This window comes from Carcharhinus amblyrhynchos, chromosome 7, assembly GCF_965287045.1.
Source record: "Carcharhinus amblyrhynchos chromosome 7, sCarAmb.v2.hapA, whole genome shotgun sequence".
NCBI lineage: Eukaryota > Metazoa > Chordata > Chondrichthyes > Carcharhiniformes > Carcharhinidae > Carcharhinus > Carcharhinus amblyrhynchos.
In genome coordinates, this window is record NC_137330.1 from 5,066,354 (window position 1) to 5,085,600 (window position 19,247).

The 19,247-nt window shown below is 41.6% G+C and overlaps 1 protein-coding gene across 1 annotated transcript; it reads left to right on the top strand.

Annotated features, from left to right (window-relative positions):
• Nucleotides 1–12,516: 12,516 nt before the first annotated feature.
• On the top strand, nt 12,517–15,210 carry LOC145345342 (putative G-protein coupled receptor 139). Its single transcript, XM_080193156.1, has 2 exons — nt 12,517–12,586; nt 14,267–15,210. The coding sequence occupies exons 1-2, from the start codon at nt 12,517–12,519 to the stop codon at nt 15,208–15,210; spliced, it is 1,014 nt and encodes a 337-aa protein (XP_080049282.1).
• The last annotated feature ends 4,037 nt before the right edge of the window (nt 15,211–19,247 follow it).

Below are 19,247 nucleotides of genomic sequence, written 5' to 3' on the forward strand. Positions count from 1 at the left end.
TTTTCAATCACTTAATCAAATGTAGCAGTTCATGACATGCCCCACTCCTATTCAAATAGAATCACTGATATTAAAACAAATAGTGACAAATGGATGGCTGTCAGTCCTGCGAGCGATGGTAAAGGCAGTTGCATCAACCAATTTAATCGAAATTAAACATAACTTACATAGTGTTCTACACTTGTCTTAGTTCTCGTTTATCTGACAAATACATGTATTTTTCCGAATAGATCCACCTCGTTCTAATATCTATTTGATTCAGCGTTTTGTTACAAATCTGGTGATTCAAGGATGTTTAGAATACAGAGTTTAATAATCGAGGTTATTTCTTGTTGTAAACGGGATGCTTCTGATTCCGTCTAATATATTTTACTGATTTTTTTTTAGTTCGTTGCGGAAGTGACCTCGTACATCATATTCCAGGGAGTTTTCCTCCCAGTCACTCTAGTGTCTACCTGCAAAGCCGAACTATTTCAGTCAGCGAATAATGAAAAAAAGTCAATTTCAATAGAATACAATACGCTCTGAAAAAATATATTTCCATTGGAGAGAAAGGTCAACAATAGCAAATAACATGGAGAATGCATCGTTAGCAGTCCAACAGTTGCAGCATAGCATTCTTAAAACCAACTTAGATTGAATAACAAAATTATATTGACATAGCAAGAATTTCCATGGGTGCTCTAATGCGATAGAAAATAGGCTGAGTTTTGTAAAGCATCATTATCCTCTCAGTGGCTAATATTGTCACGCTATCTATGAAATTCAGTAGACGATTCCTGTTGGAAATAAAGGATACGCTTTAACTCTGGCTTTCCAATATTCTAAAGCAGCATATCTTTATACCTCATGGAATCACGTTGTGTTGATAAAGCTTGCCCCAGGGGAATTATTAGTTGCAATCATTTGAACAAACTGGTTGCAGAACTGTTGGCGACTCTAACAATCCTTTGAATTCCTCTCCAGATTATCTGGGTCCAAGATAACGCAATTTAAGATTCTCAGCTTCATCTATCTTGGCTGTTCTGTAATAGTTTTGAAAAATATGGAAGTAAACACCTTAATTTACACTCTTCAGTTGAACAATATCATTTTAGCAGTTCACATATTCTGCTATTATTCTCAAATCGAACACATTCTGTATAATTTACTACATGATTTAAACAACTCAAACTTGTTATGTTTGAAATGAAAGATCGGGTTTAGGCTACAGCGGGTTGCAGTTAGACACTTACTTACAATACTTAAACAGCATTGCGCCAACAGAGCTTATACAAATATCTGTTGTAATCTCAGTGGTCACAGTTAACTGCTCAGGAGATACCTCAAATTGTCAACTAAGTCTAACAATGAGGAAATCAAGTATTTTCAGCAATTCCAGTTGTTTCTATTGGAACGGATGAGCCGATGAAACTGGGGGAGCGAAACAAACTGTTTAGCTGGCATCATTATTGAACACGTTTATCCAGCAGGAATGTAACATTAAGGTGAAATGGTTGAAATTATTGATACTGGCAGGGCATGAAATAACAAAAAACTGACTTGAAGAAACGAAGCAACATAATTAGAAATGTTCCAAAAGTGGAGTGTGGATTGAGTAGTCTGCAAATGTGCAAAGTATCAACATACATGTTGGTGTCAGTTAATTTTAATAAGAATGGAAAGATGTGGTACCTTAGATTAGAACCCAGTGTTGCTGAAATATGACATTTTCAAATACTTCATATCCCTCACTGTCGTGTTTTGAGGAGAAATATTTAGGATACAAAGATGATGGGATATGTTTTCGTCAATAGGTAGATCCAGCATTCAGTTAGAAACAGAAGTTCTCCAGAATGTTTGCTGAGAAAATGTAAATGGGTATCTTTAAATAATAGGATCGCCAAATCTCTCTCTTTTTCTCTGCCTCTCTCTCTCTCTCTCTCTCTGTGTCCCCGACCCCCTCCAGTCCCGGCCCCTGCCCCGCCCTCCCCCCCCCCCCACCCCGCCACCCCGCTTCCTCTGCAAGAAGAAAGATGTTGCAGAGTTTTGATTACATCCAGACACTTGCATGAGCCCTTTGTAACAATGAGGTGAATAATGTTTTGGTAATTGCACCATAACTTTTGGACAAGTAGCCAATACAGCCAGAGCTGGGTTTTCCTTTCAGATGATGTGGTGTTGGACTTGGGTGAACACAGTAAGAGGTTTCATATCACCAGGTTAGAGACAAACAGGTGCATGTGGAATCACAAGCTTTCAGAGCGCTGCTCTTTCATCAGGTGAGTGGAGAGTTCCGTTCACAAACAGAGCATAATAGACAAAGTTTAAACTCCAAGATGATGGTCAGAATGCGAGCCTTTACAGATAATTAAGTCTTTACAGATGCAGGTAATGCGAGTGGAGAGTGGTTAAGGTAGGGTGAATTGCCTCAAGCCAGGATGGTTAGCAGTATTTTGCAAGCCCAGGCCAAATGGTGCGGTTTGCACATGAACTCAAGATCTCGGTTGAAGCTGTCGTCATGTGCGAAACCGAGTTTCTGATCACATTCTAAGTTGTTGTCTTGAAGGTTGCCTGGAAGAAAACTTACTGGAGATGCCAATTTGAGATCGTAATTTGGATTGGTGCAGACTATTCAATGTTTTCATCCACTGTGGAAAGTGGGCTTTCTGAATAAATAACTCTAATACTGAAATGCTTTTCCTGGATGCCATGCAATTTTTATTCAACAATGAATGACAGAACAGTAGGAAATGCTGCTTTACAACAAACCAATATCTTTTTTTTCTTCACAAAATATTAAATTTGGTGTGTCCTCAACAAATGGTGCTGGATTCTGGAATGTGACAGGCTGTAAAACAACTCTTTGCACTGGAAGATGAATAAGTTTTGTGGAAGCTGAATTGCACCTTTCACCAAGTTGTCGATCCTTCAGCAGTTGTTGATGTTTCTATTGCAGTGTGTTGTGGAGTCCACCCGTGAAGCACAGACAGCATCACCAAACTGCTCTGAGAGAACCTGAAAATAGACCTATTCCTCACTTTCTAGCTGCTTTATGCAAGGCACTTTGAAGAAGTGGTGGTTGTGAGTTTTCATACACAAAGGTTCCTCAAACACCAAGTGCGCAAACCACAGATAACAGGGAGTTATGTTGCCATAGGCCAAACACACCCAGGGTATTTGTAGAAGTGATGAGGTGCAAGTAAATTTGTCTCTTCAGTAGAACATCTGAAGTGAGGAGAGCAGAGACATCACGGTTAACCAAAGAGAAAACCTGAGCTGCACTATCACACCAAGCCCATTAATTTTAGTTGCAGAAGTACATAGTCAGGTGAATATACATGCCCACCACCTCACCTCCCCACACCGCCCCCCCCAGACTAAATTTTGACATTAAGCAGCCCACTGGCTGCCGAAACACAAGTTGGATATAAAGAATATAATAGTTTTGTAATCCACCTCGACAGTCTGCAATCCATTGCCTACAAAACATTCCAACGTTCAGTTCAATACAATGTCGTTTACAAGGTTAAATTCTCTCTACCGTGTTCCATCAAATATCCCAAGTGCAGGTCTGGTACAGGCTGAGATGCAGAAAATCTCCTTACACACTGCCTCATCAATAAACTCCAGTGCAGGTGTACCACAGGGTGAGATGCGGAGTCAATATCCCTCTGCACTATCCCATCAATGAACCCCAGTGCAGCTGTACCAGAGAGTAAAATAGACAGGAAATCTCAATCTATACTATCCCATCAAGAAGCCTATTGAAGGTATGCAACAAAGATGCACATGCATATTCCTCTACACTTTCCTATCAAGGTCTCCTGTACAGATGTAGCATGGGGTGAAATGCACAGGGAATTTTCTCTATATTGTCCTATCTAGAACTCCAATGCAGTTTTAGCACAAGGGGGGGCACACAAAAAATCTACACTGACCCTTGAAGAATTCAAGCAATGGTGTAGCACACAGTGACATTAACTGTAGACATTTCCACCGACAAGTCGAGTGTATGTGTACCACAATATTAAAAACAGTTCTGAGCTCCCTGTATATTGCCTGTAAACATTCGCTTACGGATGACACTCAGTTCGAGGACAGTTACGATGTGCCAATATTGTCCCTTTGAAACACACACGGGGCAGGTAAGGCATGGAGTTTCATGCAAACTAATGGACAGTTTGCAATGTTCCATTTACAGTTCACACTGCAAAAAGCATTGTTCTGCATTGATCCACAATCTGAGCCTTTTTTTCTGAGTGTAACATGAGGACACTGTAAATTAGGATTCATATTAATATTTCCAACGTTAGGGACTGCACGGTGCAACGTGCAATTTTTTGTCTGAACTGCCATTCCAAAACCACCCATTACAATGCCATATGTCTTCTGTATGAAGCACGTTTCCTTCCGATACTGTAAGGTCAATGTTGCCAAGACAGCTTCACTTAAATTGTCACGTGCCACTTGTGCTATCCGAATGCAGATCTTCCATTTCATCTGTTGGCATGGTGTGCAAGGTGATCAGTACTGCCTAAACCTCAGACAATACAACATCCACAAAGCCAGTGTCTCCATCTAAAGATGAAATTTTGTTCAACCAGCAGCTGCTTGGAAAACATCAAAGGGTCAGTGTAGCCCTCAGATAGAGTAGCTAGACTTCTCCGATGAAATCTGATGTATACAATTACAACAGATCAAATATAGTTCTTTCTTATCAACGAATCTTGTCTTTCACTAGCTTTAAACTAATCATCTTTCACATGCATACTTCAACAATGATGCCTATTACAAATCTCAGTCAACTGCATCTCACCGTCTGATATAATGACATTTAATTGTCTGGAAAATCTGGAAGCTAACTCCTGTCTTGGCTGGCCAGACTTCTTGTGTTGCCTAGTGCCATCAGGCGCTAGCCCGAATTGCAAATGAACGTTCCTGTGGGTTCCCTTAAATGTCGCTGTTGATTCAAATTAACACATGACTCCACGTCTGGGCATGTATCTATCATGTCTGGACAGTGAATAAACTTTATTCATGAAATGTGATTTAGTGTTTTGACTGTTCCCTACATCCAAAACTTTACTGATAAATCTGGTTTATTCTCAAGATTTAAACACTCTTTTGCAATATGACTTCACTCTAATGCCTTTTACCATGATATGTTGTAGTAAACTGCCGTCGGCTAAAATGAACCAGAAATCTTAAAAACACCTCAATACATCGAAAATATCACTATATGCGTTTTACAATCGCAATCACTTATTTAGATCTCTCACTGCACTGTCAAGTGTGTAACTTGTTCACTTGTTAGCTAAAAAAGAATTGTTTTCAATACTGTTTAACGTAATGTTGGTAATTTTATCAATGCCTTAATGTCTAATGTTTAAAAATCTTAATAACTCATTAGGGTTCCCCTTCCAACACCCTGTTCAAATAGATTGTGTAATACTCCTTCAGCTCTTTGTAAAACACGTTAGACACTTTAGAATTTTAATGAAATAATTGCGCACAGTTTCTTCTTTATGTTTAGAATGCCTAGGTAAAGTAAATAAATTAAATTTGCTGAAGATTGCTATTGGTGTCACGTGGGAAAAGAAATGTATACTGCAGAAATGAGTATCCCTCACAAATTGTTATTGTTTGCAATATTCTAACAAGGAGATGACCCTGCCCCACACAAGATCAGTCAATCTGCATGTCAGCGTTAAACAATAGAAATTAAATTTCCAGAGATGCTGACGTCTTCACGCAGTGAGTGAAAATAATAACAATTGGTAGGGATTGTCTTGTTGCTTTCCCTTCAGAATTTGTTTGTGGTATTTGTTAAAGGACATTCTGTGATCGTATTCATCTTAATCAAAAATAATCTAAATCGGTTCCTCCGACTGTAAGGATAAGAGAGACATCAGTATTGAGTTTTCAAGCTGAATAACATTAGTTAGTCAATGAGCGGAAGCATTAAAACTTTTCAGTCCAAGTTATTTTTATACGGCAACATGTTTCATACGCAGCTATGCTTTTTATTTGAATTGCAGTTGGATATTTGGATGATAAGACTGGATTGGTCTGTAAGAACGATGTGAAATGGGAATCTGATTAATTCGTACATTTCTTATTACGTCAATGATCAACATTCTAGTTTCATTCTACAGAATTCCTGTCCTCTTTCCTGAGTGGGGATCAGCTCTCACATATAGAACCGACTGCTAATAATTGGCCAAACACAATGCAACATCCGTGATGAAGAAATCAAATATTGATACAGGTAGTTCCGATATTTTGCATCATGTATCCACCGCCGCAAACTTTAATTAATCTGAAATAGATGATCTGTCCATTAATTATTTAAAGCAATTGCGTTCGTGGAGGAACAGACGGACGTTGTGTATTTAAATATCAGACTGCTCCTAACCTCCGATCAGAAATATGTCAGGAACTGTCAAATATTATCATATTTTTCAGACAAAACTCTGAGAGTCATCCACTTTGGAAATGTTGGGTCTATTCTGTCTCCACAGATTATGTCGGACCTGCTGAGATTTTCGAACAGTTTCTGTCTGTATAAAGCTCTGCTGCTGTTGCCTACATGTTTAAGTGAGGTGTGCTGTGGTGGTTGTAGGTTCCAATTACTCTGTTCACTTTGCTTGCTATTCTTTTGACGTAACCATAAGGCCCCTAATTTACTTAATTAAAACGATATGTTCGCCGATCTTTCAAAAACATAATTGTTGTTCCAATTAAACTGACATTTTCATTGACAGTTTAACTGATTACCCTCAGCTGAAGTTTTGAGGGATTGTATTATGGCAACATGAAGTAGCTGTGATACTGATGGTTTTGCCCATTGGAAATAATGTTTGCTGCGGCCATTTCTATACTTGTTTCCTTCATTCTAGTTAGCTGTCTATTCTAAATGTTATGACCATTAAACTATAAATTTCTGAGGTATTTTCAACGATATTTTCTTAATTGATTTTACTTTCATCTCCATTTTGAATTCAATGTGAGTCCATATGTGTGAAAGCTCTCCTTGGGGAAAGTTCTGTCATTCCACCAGTGCCATTGGTGAAACACCAAATTAGTTTCCTAAAGTCTCCTTAAGCATCTGCATAATCTGCATAAATGCTATGTACATTCTGAAAAGAGGTTAATGAAGTAAATCACAGAGTCAGAGAGTCGTAGAATCATAGGGGTTTACAGCATGGAAAAAAGACCCTTCGGCCCAACTTGTCCATGCCACCCATTCTTTTAATCACTACGTTAGTCCCAATTGCTCACATCTGGCCCGTATTCCTCTTTATCCATCTTACCCATGCAACTGTCTAAACGATTTATAAAAGACTAAATTGTACCTGCCTCTACTATTCCATCTGGCAGCTTGTTCCAAACCCTCACCACCCTCTGTGTGAAAAGATTGCCACGCTAGACCCTTTTGTATCCCCCCTTCTCATCTTAGAATATGCAATAGGATTTTATCCCATTTTCCCGCACGTTGGGAACTCAGAATGTTTTTGGGGAATCTCCGCGATGGTGTTTTGAGTCAGGGTTCCATTCTTGAATCTACCTGTCCAGTTATAACATCAACTGAGATCATAACCAGTGACAGCTCGACAACTAATCCTTTTAAGCATTTCAAGAATCATTGTAATTCCTACCATCTGTTAACAAGAAAGGTTTAGTCTTAGTTTATTTGTAAGTGTCACAATATTGATTGCATTAACGCAGCAATGAAGCTACTGTAAAAATCCCCCAGGCGCCACATTCCTGCACCTGTTCGGCTATATTGAGGGAGAATTTAGCATTGCCATTGCACCTAATTTGGATGTCTTTTGGGCCGTGGGAGGAAACAGGAGTACCAGGAGGAAAACACGCAGATACGGGGAGAACGTGCAGAATCTGCACAGACTGTACCCAACCTGGGAATTGAACCCGTGTCCCTGGCGCTTTGAGACAGCAGTGCTAACTACTACTGATTGTGTAGAGGCTGGTGATTGCAATATGTGCGAAGCAGGTGTGCACAACAGTTTTTTTACATATTTCAGGCGAGTAATGTTTGGGCCTCTCGATTGTAGCTCAGTAAAGGAGACATGAACTTTTCTTCTTCATAAACTACCTTTATTTCTCTGATCCCACTCCACACGGAATTCTGCATCAAATAAATAGTGCAACTTGTGGCCCTTTTTTTTATATCAGTGACTTCCATTAGGACTTAATTGAAAGGCCTGTGGACCTTTTTCCTAACAAGTAGCATGAGTTACCTTCATTTATAGGTGTTGATGATGAACAGGTTTATAGTTTTTTTTCAATGCCAAAACTGGACAAGTTTATTCGCACTTATCATGCAATTATCATGGGGAAGAAAATCAGAATAATCTTCTTTGTGTACTTTAGCTAGACGATTTCCTTAATCCGAGCACTCCGATGGTGTCTTACTAACAGATCAGTGTTACATTCCCGAAATTCAGGTGATGAAGGATGGAAGTGACAGGTAATCTCAATATTTTTCCGAAGCATTTATTGATAGCCTGGCACCCTGGCAATGCCAGACAGGCATCTTGGTAGTTCCAAGAAGATGGCACTGAGGGGCGGGGCTGGAAGAGCAGGATCTGGTGAAGGGGAGGTGTGTAGGGGAAAGGAAGGGGGCAATCCTTAAGTGGAGGATTATTGGCTGGAGCAGTGATGGGGGGGAATGCAGTGGTAATCGGATGTGGGATGGCAATTAGGGTGTCAATCAGCCAGGTGATCGATTGGCCAGGATGATGATCAGGGATGTGATGTCCATGGGGGACAATATCAGTGGGCAGGACAAAGTTCGTGAGGGGATATGGGGCGGTGGGGAGAGGTGGAGTGAGAGATGTCCCTATATGTTGAGCACAAATACATTGGGAGATTGGGGTGAGTTTGCAATGCCGCCCCTGTAGCTCAGCAGCTGGCTTCATAGTTGTGCTGAGATTCCAATCTCCCCGCACCTCACTGGCCAGATTCACATTACCGCTTCTTTATCGCACAGAATGCTATCAATTCACATAAATACTCCAAAAAACACGAGAAAAACTTATCCCTTTCTCACCAGTTCTACACCTGGAAAATCTTTGAGGTAATTCTGGCCACTGTGTTCAAGAAATCAAAGTGGCGAAGGATAGAACTGAAGGCAATCTTATCACGTTTTTATAAGCACCTATTTACACAGATACATGTACAGACAAAAATCTCCTCGTCCATGCATCACAGATTCACCTGCTTCCTTTATATCGAGTTGTATATGGTTATTCTCTTACCAACTTCTTACGCTGAACACATAGTGAACATACAACTGACATTTCTCTTCTTCTGCCAGTGGCACTATTCAATACTGTACCCTCAAATGTGGAAATACTTTTTCTGTGTTTTGTCAAGTTGAATGAGAGCGCTAATTATTTGATATATTCCAGTAAGAATGATACTGCTTTCAAATTGAAATAGTTTTTTTTCTAAATAACTCTGTCAAATTCATTGACACAGTAGAGTAGTCTCCACTGTAGTCGAATCAGTAAATTAAAATGATAAAGTGAGCAGCTCCACTGTGAGATGGCAAGGGGCCCACAGTGAAGATTTCCATTGTGCTCACAATACAAACAGTAGGGATGTAGCAATATGGGTTTGCCAGCGTCTTCCTGAAAATTTTGTATTTAGCATAGGAGCCCCATGGCTAAGTACAGTGCTAGTACAATATCACTAGAATGCAGAGCTAGCTTATCTGCAGTGTGAAATGCCTGACATCATCACCAATGTTTTAGGCATGTTTTTCCAACTGTTATGGAGACGTTGGGGCACCAGGATTGAGCTAAAGGTTTTTTGACTCAGTATGTAGATAGGCCAACGAGAGGTGAGGCTATATTGGATTTGGTACTGGGAAATGAGCCAGACCAGGTGCTAGACTTGGAAGTTGGTGTGCATTTTGGTGATAGTGACCACAATTCGGTTACGTTCACCTTAGTGATGGAAAGGGATAGGCATGAATCTCGGGTCAGTAGTTTTAGCTGGGGGAAGGGTAATTATGAGGCTATTAGGAGAGAATTAGGAAACATAGGTTGGACTAGGAGATTACAGGGACTGGGAACGTCCGAAATGTGGAGTTTTTTCAAGGAGCAGCTACTGCGAGTCCGTGATAGGTTTGTCCCTGTCAGGCAAGGAGGATTTGGTAGGGCTAGGGAACCGTGGTGCACTAAAAAAGTTGATTCGTTGGTTAAAAAGAAAAAGGAGGCTTATGTTCAGATGAGGCTTGAGGGCTCAGGTAGTGCATTAGAAAGCTTTAGATTGGCTAGGAGGGAGTTGAAGAGTGAGTTAAGAAGGGCTAAAAGAGGACATGAGAAGACTTTGGCTGATAGGATTAAGGAGAATCCTAAGGCGTTCTATAGGTATGTCAAGAACAGAAGGTTGGTTAGGGCAAGATTAGGGCCAGTTACAGACAGTAGAGGGAAGTTGTGTGTGGAACCGGAAGAGATTGGTGAGGCATTGAACCAATATTTCTCTTCGGTGTTCACGCAGGGGGACATGAATACAGCTGAGGAGGACACTGGGTTGCAGGGGTGTAAAATAGACAGTATTGCAGTTGATAAGGGGGATGTGCTGGATATTCTAGAGGGTTTGAAAATAGATAAGTCCCCTGGTCCGGATGGGATTTACCCTAGGATTCTCTGGGAGGCAAGAGAGGTGATTGCAGAGCCTCTGGCTCTGATCTTCAGGTCGTCGTTGGTCTCTGGTATAGTACCGGAAGATTGGAGGATAGCGCATGTTGTCCCATTGTTTAAGAAGGGGAACAGAGACTTCCCCGGGAATTATAGACCGGCGAGTCTTACTTCTGTTGTGGGCAAGGTTTTAGAAAAAATTATTAGGGATAGGATTTATAGTTATTTGGAGAGTAATGAATTGATTGGAGATAGTCAGCATGGTTTTGTAGCGGGTAGGTCGTGCCTTACTAACCTTATTGAGTTTTTTGAGAAAGTGACCAAAGGGGTGGATGGGGGTAAGGCAGTTGACGTGGTATATATGGATTTTAGTAAGGCGTTTGATAAGGTTCACCATGGTAGGCTTCTGCAGAAAATGCAGATGTATGGAATTGAGGGTAGTCTAGGAAATTGGATCAGGAATTGGCTAGCAGATAGGAGGCAGATGGTGGTGGTTGATGGTAAATAATCATCATGGAGTTCGGTTATGAGTGGTGTGCCTCAGGGATCTGTTTTGGGGCCACTGCTGTTTGTAATTTTTATTAATGATCTGGATGAGGGTATAGCTGGGTGGATTAGTAAATTTGCTGATGACACCAAAGTCGGAGGTGTGGTAGATTGTGAGGAAGGGTGTCATAGTTTGCAGGGACACTTAGACAGGTTGCAGAGCTGGGCCGAGAGGTGGCGGATGGAGTTTAATGCGGAGAAGTGTGAGGTGATTCACTTTGGTAGCAATAACAGATGTGTTGAGTATAGGGCTAATGGGAGGACTTTGAATAGTGTGGATGAACAGAGGGATCTAGGTGTATGTGTACATAGATCCCTGAAAGTTGGGAATCAAGTAGATATGGTTGTTAAGAAGGCATACGGTGTCTTGGCGTTTATTGGTAGGGGGATTGAATTTAGGAGTCGCAGCGTCATGTTGCAACTGTACACAACTCTGGTGCGGCCGCACTTGGAGTATTGTGTGCAGTTCTGGTCCCCACATTACAGGAAGGATGTGGAGGCTTTGGAGAGGGTGCAGAGGAGGTTTACCAGGATGTTGCCTGGTATGGAGGCGAGGTCCTATGAGGAGAGACTGAGGGATTTGGGGTTGTTTTCGCTGGAAAGAAGGTGGCTAAGAGGGGATCTTATTGAAACATATAAGATGATTAGAGGTTTAGATAGGGTGGATAGTGGTAGCCTTTTTCCTCGGATGGAGAAAGCTAGCACGAGGGGCCATGGCTTTAAATTAAGGGGGGGGGTTAGTTATAGGACGGATGTCAGGGGTAGGTTCTTTACCCAGAGGGTGGTGAGGGATTGGAATGCCCTGCCTGCTGCAGTTGTAAATGCGCCTAGTTTGGGGGCATTTAAGAGATCCGTGGATAGGTTTATGGATGAAAAGGGATTGGTTTAGATTAGTGGGTCATTGTTTTTGTTAATTGGTCGGCGCAACATCGTGGGCCGAAGGGCCTGTTCTGCGCTGTAATGTTCTATGTTCTATGTTCTATGTTCTATGAATATGTGTCATGACTATAAGGTGTGTGTCTCTTGCTGTACGATATGAACAGAGGCAACACCAATGCTGTAGATTCCACTCTCCAATTGTAAAAATCATTTCATTGAATATTCAATTGTAATTTAAACTGCTTATTTTGTTCAGAGATTGCAGTCTGACAAATAACAAATTAAGCGAGTCTGTTTGTGAAGTTACTGCAGTTGATGCTGATGTAATCTGATTCACTCTCTGGAGGGTTAATGTGTGGATAAATATAAAGCTTCTGTGCCTCAGCAATGCACCAGTCAACGCTTCAGATTGGACAGAATACACCCACTTTCACGGGAAATGGGACAACTGATTATTCTGCTGATAAAAGAGATTTACTACCCGATTCTTGCAGCTGTTGGTATTCCAGGTAAGATATTGCGACCTGTTTATTATTAATCTGTATGAATGCATTCAAGTTATTCCTGTTGTTTGGTGAGGTGATATTTTCCTTGACGACTGCCTGTTGTGGTTCAGATCAAAAACTCCAAAGTATTTCCTGAAGCCTGCCTGAATCATGTGTTGCATTTCGAATTTGGCTAGGATACGTGTGAGATGTTTCACTTCAGCTATTATTCAAATAGCCCACTAGGGAGCTTTTACCAAACATCGTTTACTTAAGAATATAATTAACATGTGCACTAAAGTAAATTGGCAAGAGTTTTTATCTATTACAAACTGAAAACAAAACAGCCACTATAATGTTTAACTTTTAGTGGATGTCTCTAATGGGTTCCAATTAAAATCAACAACAATAGACGATCAAAAAAAAATTCTTCACAGGTTTAAGACAGCAAAGACAAATGCTCACTTGATATTGGAATCGAGATCATTAGTTGAATGCTGCAGTCCAGTGCTCTTGGGAATCTGAACAGTTTGATGACAAGTCATCTTTCCAAAGCACCAAAGAAAAATAGTTTTCACCCTTCAGAAAAACCAGCAGAACTTTCAAAACAATTGGGGCAGAAGGAAACACTTATTTTAGCTTGCTGTCCCTTTTAAAACCAAACATGAACTTGCAGCTCCAAATTGAAACTGAAAATGAAATTCCTGAGCTGCCCAGTGTTTTTTTCTCCTCCCATCAATGACATCACCTAAGACTGTGAGCATGAGCCACACTGACTGAAAGAGCTGCAGAGATCATGATTGAAAACAAAATCTTAAAGCTACACTTCTGTCACGCTATCATACAGATGATAGTCACCAGAACCAATTTATGAAAACTTGTCCATATTCTTCAATGTCCCTTTATCTTATAAGCCTTCATGGATTGGAAGACCACATTGTTAGCTGGTGCAGAATTAGGGCTGTCACCATTTGGGTATATTTGTCATGTTAGTCCTCAAATGTTAATCCTGTCTCACGTGGCTCATATTGAGAATCACACAGCATCTGTAGAATCACGTTATCAGAGCACTGCAGCTATATTAAGCCTTGATTAGACCACATTTGGAGTAATGCATGCAGTTCTGTTCGCCACACCACTAGAAGAACGTGGAAGCTTTGGAGAGAGCACAAATAAGGTTCAACAGGGTGTTGCCTGGTCTTAAATGCATTGGCTATGAGGAGAGATTGAAAAAAAACTTTGATTTTTTCATTGGAAAGAGGGAGGCTGCGGGGAGACCTGATAGAGGTCTATTATTAGAGGCATCGGCAGGTGGATTGTCAGAAACTTTTTCTCAGGATGGAAGTGCCAATTACAGCGGGGGGGGGGGGGGGGGGTGGAGTTTAAGGGAGATGTGCGAGGGATATGGCATGCAGAGAGTGGTGGGTGCCTGGAACGTGCTGCCAGAGGAGATGGTGGAAGCTGCGACATTAGCAGCGTTTAAGAGGCATGTGGATGGGTACATGGATAGGGAGATAATACAAGGAATGGACTAAGTAAGGGTAAAAGGTTTATTTTCACTGGTAAGGGCATCATGGTCGGCACCACTTTGAAGGGTCAAAGGGCCTGTTCCTAAGCTGTATTTTTCTTCCTTCTTTGTTCTATCTACACATGCATTTAAGTTGAATAATGACACTTATGTCCTCTCCTCTTACTTTCCAACAGCAAACTTGATGACAATTATAGCAATCTCCAGAGGAAACTGTGGTCTTTCTAAATGCATCTCGACCTACATGATTGCTATGGCAACAGCAGATCTGCTAGTTTTGATCGTTAATGCAATGGTGCATTATATTTTCAGTTACCATTGTCCACATTCATTCCTGAATCACACTCCCGTGTGTAAGTTCATTGTATACATGGGGAATGCTATGATTGGTATGTCTGTCTGGTTCACCGTTCCCTTCACGTTTGACCGTTTTATAATCATCTGCTCCCAGAAGTTTAAAACAAAATTTTGCACCCAGAGAACTGCGACTCTGGTTATATCACTGATCTGTATCCTAATCTTTATAAAGAACGTCCCCGTATTTTTTGCCTATGAACCCGAGCAGGTTATTAACACATTGTGGTGGGGCTGCCGGGCAAATCTGGCATTTTTTTCCTCACCTTTTGGTGTAGCTTGCTCATGGATTGACAGCATCTGGCGCCTTTGGCTCCCGTTTACGTCCATTGTCTTGTTTAATTCTTTGACAGTCAGACATGTTTTGATGGCCAGCAGAGCCCGTAGAGGACTCCGGGGTCACAACAGTGAGAATCGGAGTGATTGCGAGATGGAGAGCAGAAGGAAGTCCATTATCCTACTCTTTACTGTCTCGGGTAGTTTTATATTGCTGTGGCTGACAGCCAATGTGAGCTTTTTAACTACAAGACTGACAAACACAACTTACTACCGAGGGGACCGCAGCACGCCTTCATATATCGCCACTGAAACCGGAGCTATGATGAAGTATTTGAGTTCCTGCTCAAACACATGTATTTATTCCGCGACCCAGAGGAAATTCAGGGAAGAGATAAGGAAGGTGCTGAACTCTCCATGGACATTAATTAAAAGGCTGTTCAAAAGTGAAACAAAACTCATCCAGAATTCATTCTATTTTTCTGTTTGAACTCCTACTTATGTATTCATGATATCAAACATTAAATATAAATATATAGCGAAGAGAATTGTAATTCTGAAGGCTGTGATATCGTGATAGTTTCTCACTCTCACTCCTGTGGAGTGATTGATTAGGGCATGGCAGACTCGGTGGTCACAATCCAATAAGCAGTTAGCCTCAGAGAGGACACTGGGAGGGTGGTTTACATGCTAAGATTGATGAAGAGAAATATTCCAAAAGGGTTGCTCATGAGGGTCACTATTAATGGTTTTGGATGGCGTCAGCATAATTTTTCTTCAGTGACTAAGGATAATTTTTGCAAACACATTTACTCGCGTGAAATATATTTCACCAAGGTTCAGTGCTCGGAACGGTTTGTTTTTGACGCATCTTTATGGCTTGAACTTCAGAGTACCGGGGAGAATTTTGAAATTTGCGCTTGGCATGCTTCCATCATCTTATGTTTGGAAGAGGGATCAGGGATTGATTAAATTCGAAGCCATCGAGTTGAATAAGTTCTTCTTTAGCAGGATATGGATAAAGTATTAATCATCCCTCAAATACTGGTTCATGTTGTTCATCTGAAAATAAGAATACTTCTGTGTTTATTCTATTCATTCGTGGGATACGGGCGTCGCTGGCTGGCCAGCATTTATTGCCCATCCCTAGTTGTCCTTGAGAAGTTAGTGGCAGTGAGCTGCCTTCTTGAAATGCTGCAGTGCATTGACCCACAATGCCAGTAGGGAGACAATTCCAGGATTCTGACCCAGTGACTGTGAATGAACAGTGAAGTAATTCCAAGTCAGGATGGTGAGTGACTTGGCGGGGGGGGGCGGGGCGGGGGCCGGGGGGGGGGCGGATCTTGCAACTGGTGGTTTTCCCACGGATCTATATGAACATAAGATAATAAGACATTGGAGCAGAATTAGACCACTCAGCCCATAGAGTCTGCTCCAAAATTCAATCATGGCTGTTTGTTTTTCTCACTCCCATTCTCCTGTCTTTTCCCCATAACCCCTGATTCCCTTATTAATCAAGCACCTATCTATCTTTGTCTTAAAGCTATTCAATGAACTAGCTTCCACAACCTTCTGTGGCAGAGATTTCCATAGATACCCTACTGTCTGGCTGAAGGAATTCCTCCTCACCTGTTTTACAGGATCATCCATTTAGCCTGAGGTTGTGCCATCTGATTCTAATTTTTCGTACTATTGGAAACATCCTCTCCACGTCCACTCTATCCAGGCCTCACAGTATCCTGTAAGCTTCAATAAGCCCCCCTCCCCCCACCCCCATCCTTCTAATCTCCAGCGAATACACAGCCTACGAAGGAACATGCAATTCTGGATTTGTTGATGTGTAATGAGGCCGATTTAAAATGAAGGAACCATAAGGGAGCAGTTACTACAATATGATAATATTTATCCTGAAGTTTGAGAGGAAGAGCTGGAGTCAGATGTAACTGTGTCCCTGAACCATTGCTGGTACAAAATCTTCATTCCAGGGGTAATTCTTGTAAAACTTGCTGGACCCTTTCCAATGCCAGCACATTCGTCCTTAGATATGGGGCCTAAAACTGCCCACAATAATCCAAATGGTGTATGACCAGAGCCTTATATAGCCTCAGAAGTGCATTCCTGCCCTTCTAGCCTTCTGAAAAGGAATGCTAACGTTGCATTTGCCTTCCTCACTGCTGACTGAACCTGCACCGTACCCTTAAGAGAATCTTGATTAATGACTCTCAAGTCTCTTTGTGTTTCTGATTTCCTATGCATTTCCCCATTTAAGAGATGGTCTACGGCACAATTTCTACTTTCGAAGTGCATAACCTCATCCTTTTCCACATTGGATTCCATCTGCCTTTTTTGCCCACTCTCCTAACCTCTCCAAGTGCTTCTGCAAACACCCTCCTTCCTCATTACTAACTGTCCTTCTACTTATCTTTGTATTATCTGCAAACTTAGCAACAATGCCTTCAGTTCCTTCCTCCAAATGTTTAATGTGTATTGCGAAAGTTGTGAACCCAGCAATGACTCCTGACGCACACCATTAGTCACCGGCTGCCATCTTGAAAAAGACCCATTTATCCCCACTCTCTGCATTCTGCCAGCCAGAAAATCCTCTATCCATGCGAGGATCTTACCCTTAACACCATGGGCACTTAACTTATTTAACAGTCCCCGATGTAGTACCTTGTCAAAGACCTTCTGGAAACCTGAATACATCACGTTCACTGTGTTCTCCTTTATCTAACTTCCTTGTTACCCCGTCAAAGAACTGTAACAGATCTGTCAGACATGACCTCCCCTTGACAAAGTCGTGCTGACTCAGTCCTACTTTATCATGCACTTCCAGGTACACTGCGATCTCACCTTTAATAATGGGCACTACAATCTTGCTAATGACTGAAGTCAGGCTAACTGGCCTATAATGTCCCTTCTGCTGCCTTCCTCCCTTCTTAAACAGCGGTGTTACATTCACTATTTTTCAGCCCTCTGATACCATCCTGCCTCTAGTGATTGCTGAAAGATCACCACCACGCCTCCACTATTTCCTTAGCTATCTCTTTTAGAACGCTCGCATGTAATCCATCCTGTTCAGGTGACTTCTCCACCTTCAAACCTTTCAGTTTCTCCAAAACCTTCTCCTTAGTCACGGCCACTACACTCATCTGTGCCCCCGGTTTCTCTTGGCGCTCTGGCATCCCACTGCTGTCTTCCACAGTGAAGACTGATGCAAAGTAAGTATTCAGTTTCTCTGACATTACTTTGTTTCCTACTATTGCTGCTCCAGCCTCATTTTCCAGTAGTTCAATGGTTGTTTTTGCCTCTGTCTTACCGTTCTTATAATGAAAAAGAACACTCACATTTCATCTTCTCCTCCTATATTGCTTTTTTCGTTCTCCTCTGATCTCTTTTAAAGTCTTTCCAAACCTCTGGCTTCCCACTAATCCTCACCACTTTGTATGCTTTTTATTTTGTTTTTATGTTGTCCTTGTGTTCCCCCATCAGCCATGGACGCTTCGTCCTCCTCTTAGCATGTTTCCACCTCCTTGGGAATAATTTTTAGTGTGCCTCCCAAATAACTCCCACAATCCCCTTTCATTGCTGTTCCACCGTCGTGCCTGCTGAGTTCCCTTTCCAACCAAGTCTGACCCTCTCTCATGTCCTTGTAGTTACTTTATTTAATTGTAATTCCGTTACAGCTGATTGCAGCTCTCGCTCTCAAACTGCAGGGTAAATACTATCATATTGTGGTAACTGCTCCCGCAAGGTTCCTTCATCTTAAGTCTGCCTCATTGCAAATCACCAAATCCAGAATTGCCTGTTCCCTCGTAGGCTCTGCAACAAGCTGCTCCAAAAAAAACAATCTCTTAGGCATTCCAAAAATTCATTTTCTTTGGATCCAGTACCTATTGATTTTCCCAGCTCACCTGCACATTGAAGTCCCTCGTGATTATTGTAATATTGCTGTTTTTATATGTCTTTTCTACCTGCTGATTTATTTTCTGCCCAACATCCTGACTGCTGCGAGGGGGTCTGTACATAACTCTCATGAGGGTCTTTTTACCTTTGTGAATCCTCAACTCCACCCTCAGAGATTCTATGCCTTCTGTTCCTATATCATTCTTGCTATCGATTTGACGTCATTCCTTACGAACAATGCAACTGCGCCTCCTTTGCCCATCTGCTTGCCCTTCCAATAGGACACATATCCTTGGACATTTAGATTCCCGCCCTGATCCCCTTGCAACCACGTCTCTCTGATGCCACAATATTTTACCAGCCAATCTCAATGTGCACAACATGTTCATTTACCTTGTCCCATATACTGCACGCATTTAGGTACAACGCGCTCAGTCCTGCATTGATCACCTCTTTTTCATACTTGTCACCTTTTTAACTCTGCCTGAGGTTAGATTGCTGCCACCTTCCATACTTTATGTTCTATCACGCGGTCTGGAAACGTTACTGACCTCTGCTGAACCCTCAGCTCCATTAACGTCCACATCTCCCGTGTCCATTAAATTTGATTTTCTATTGCTC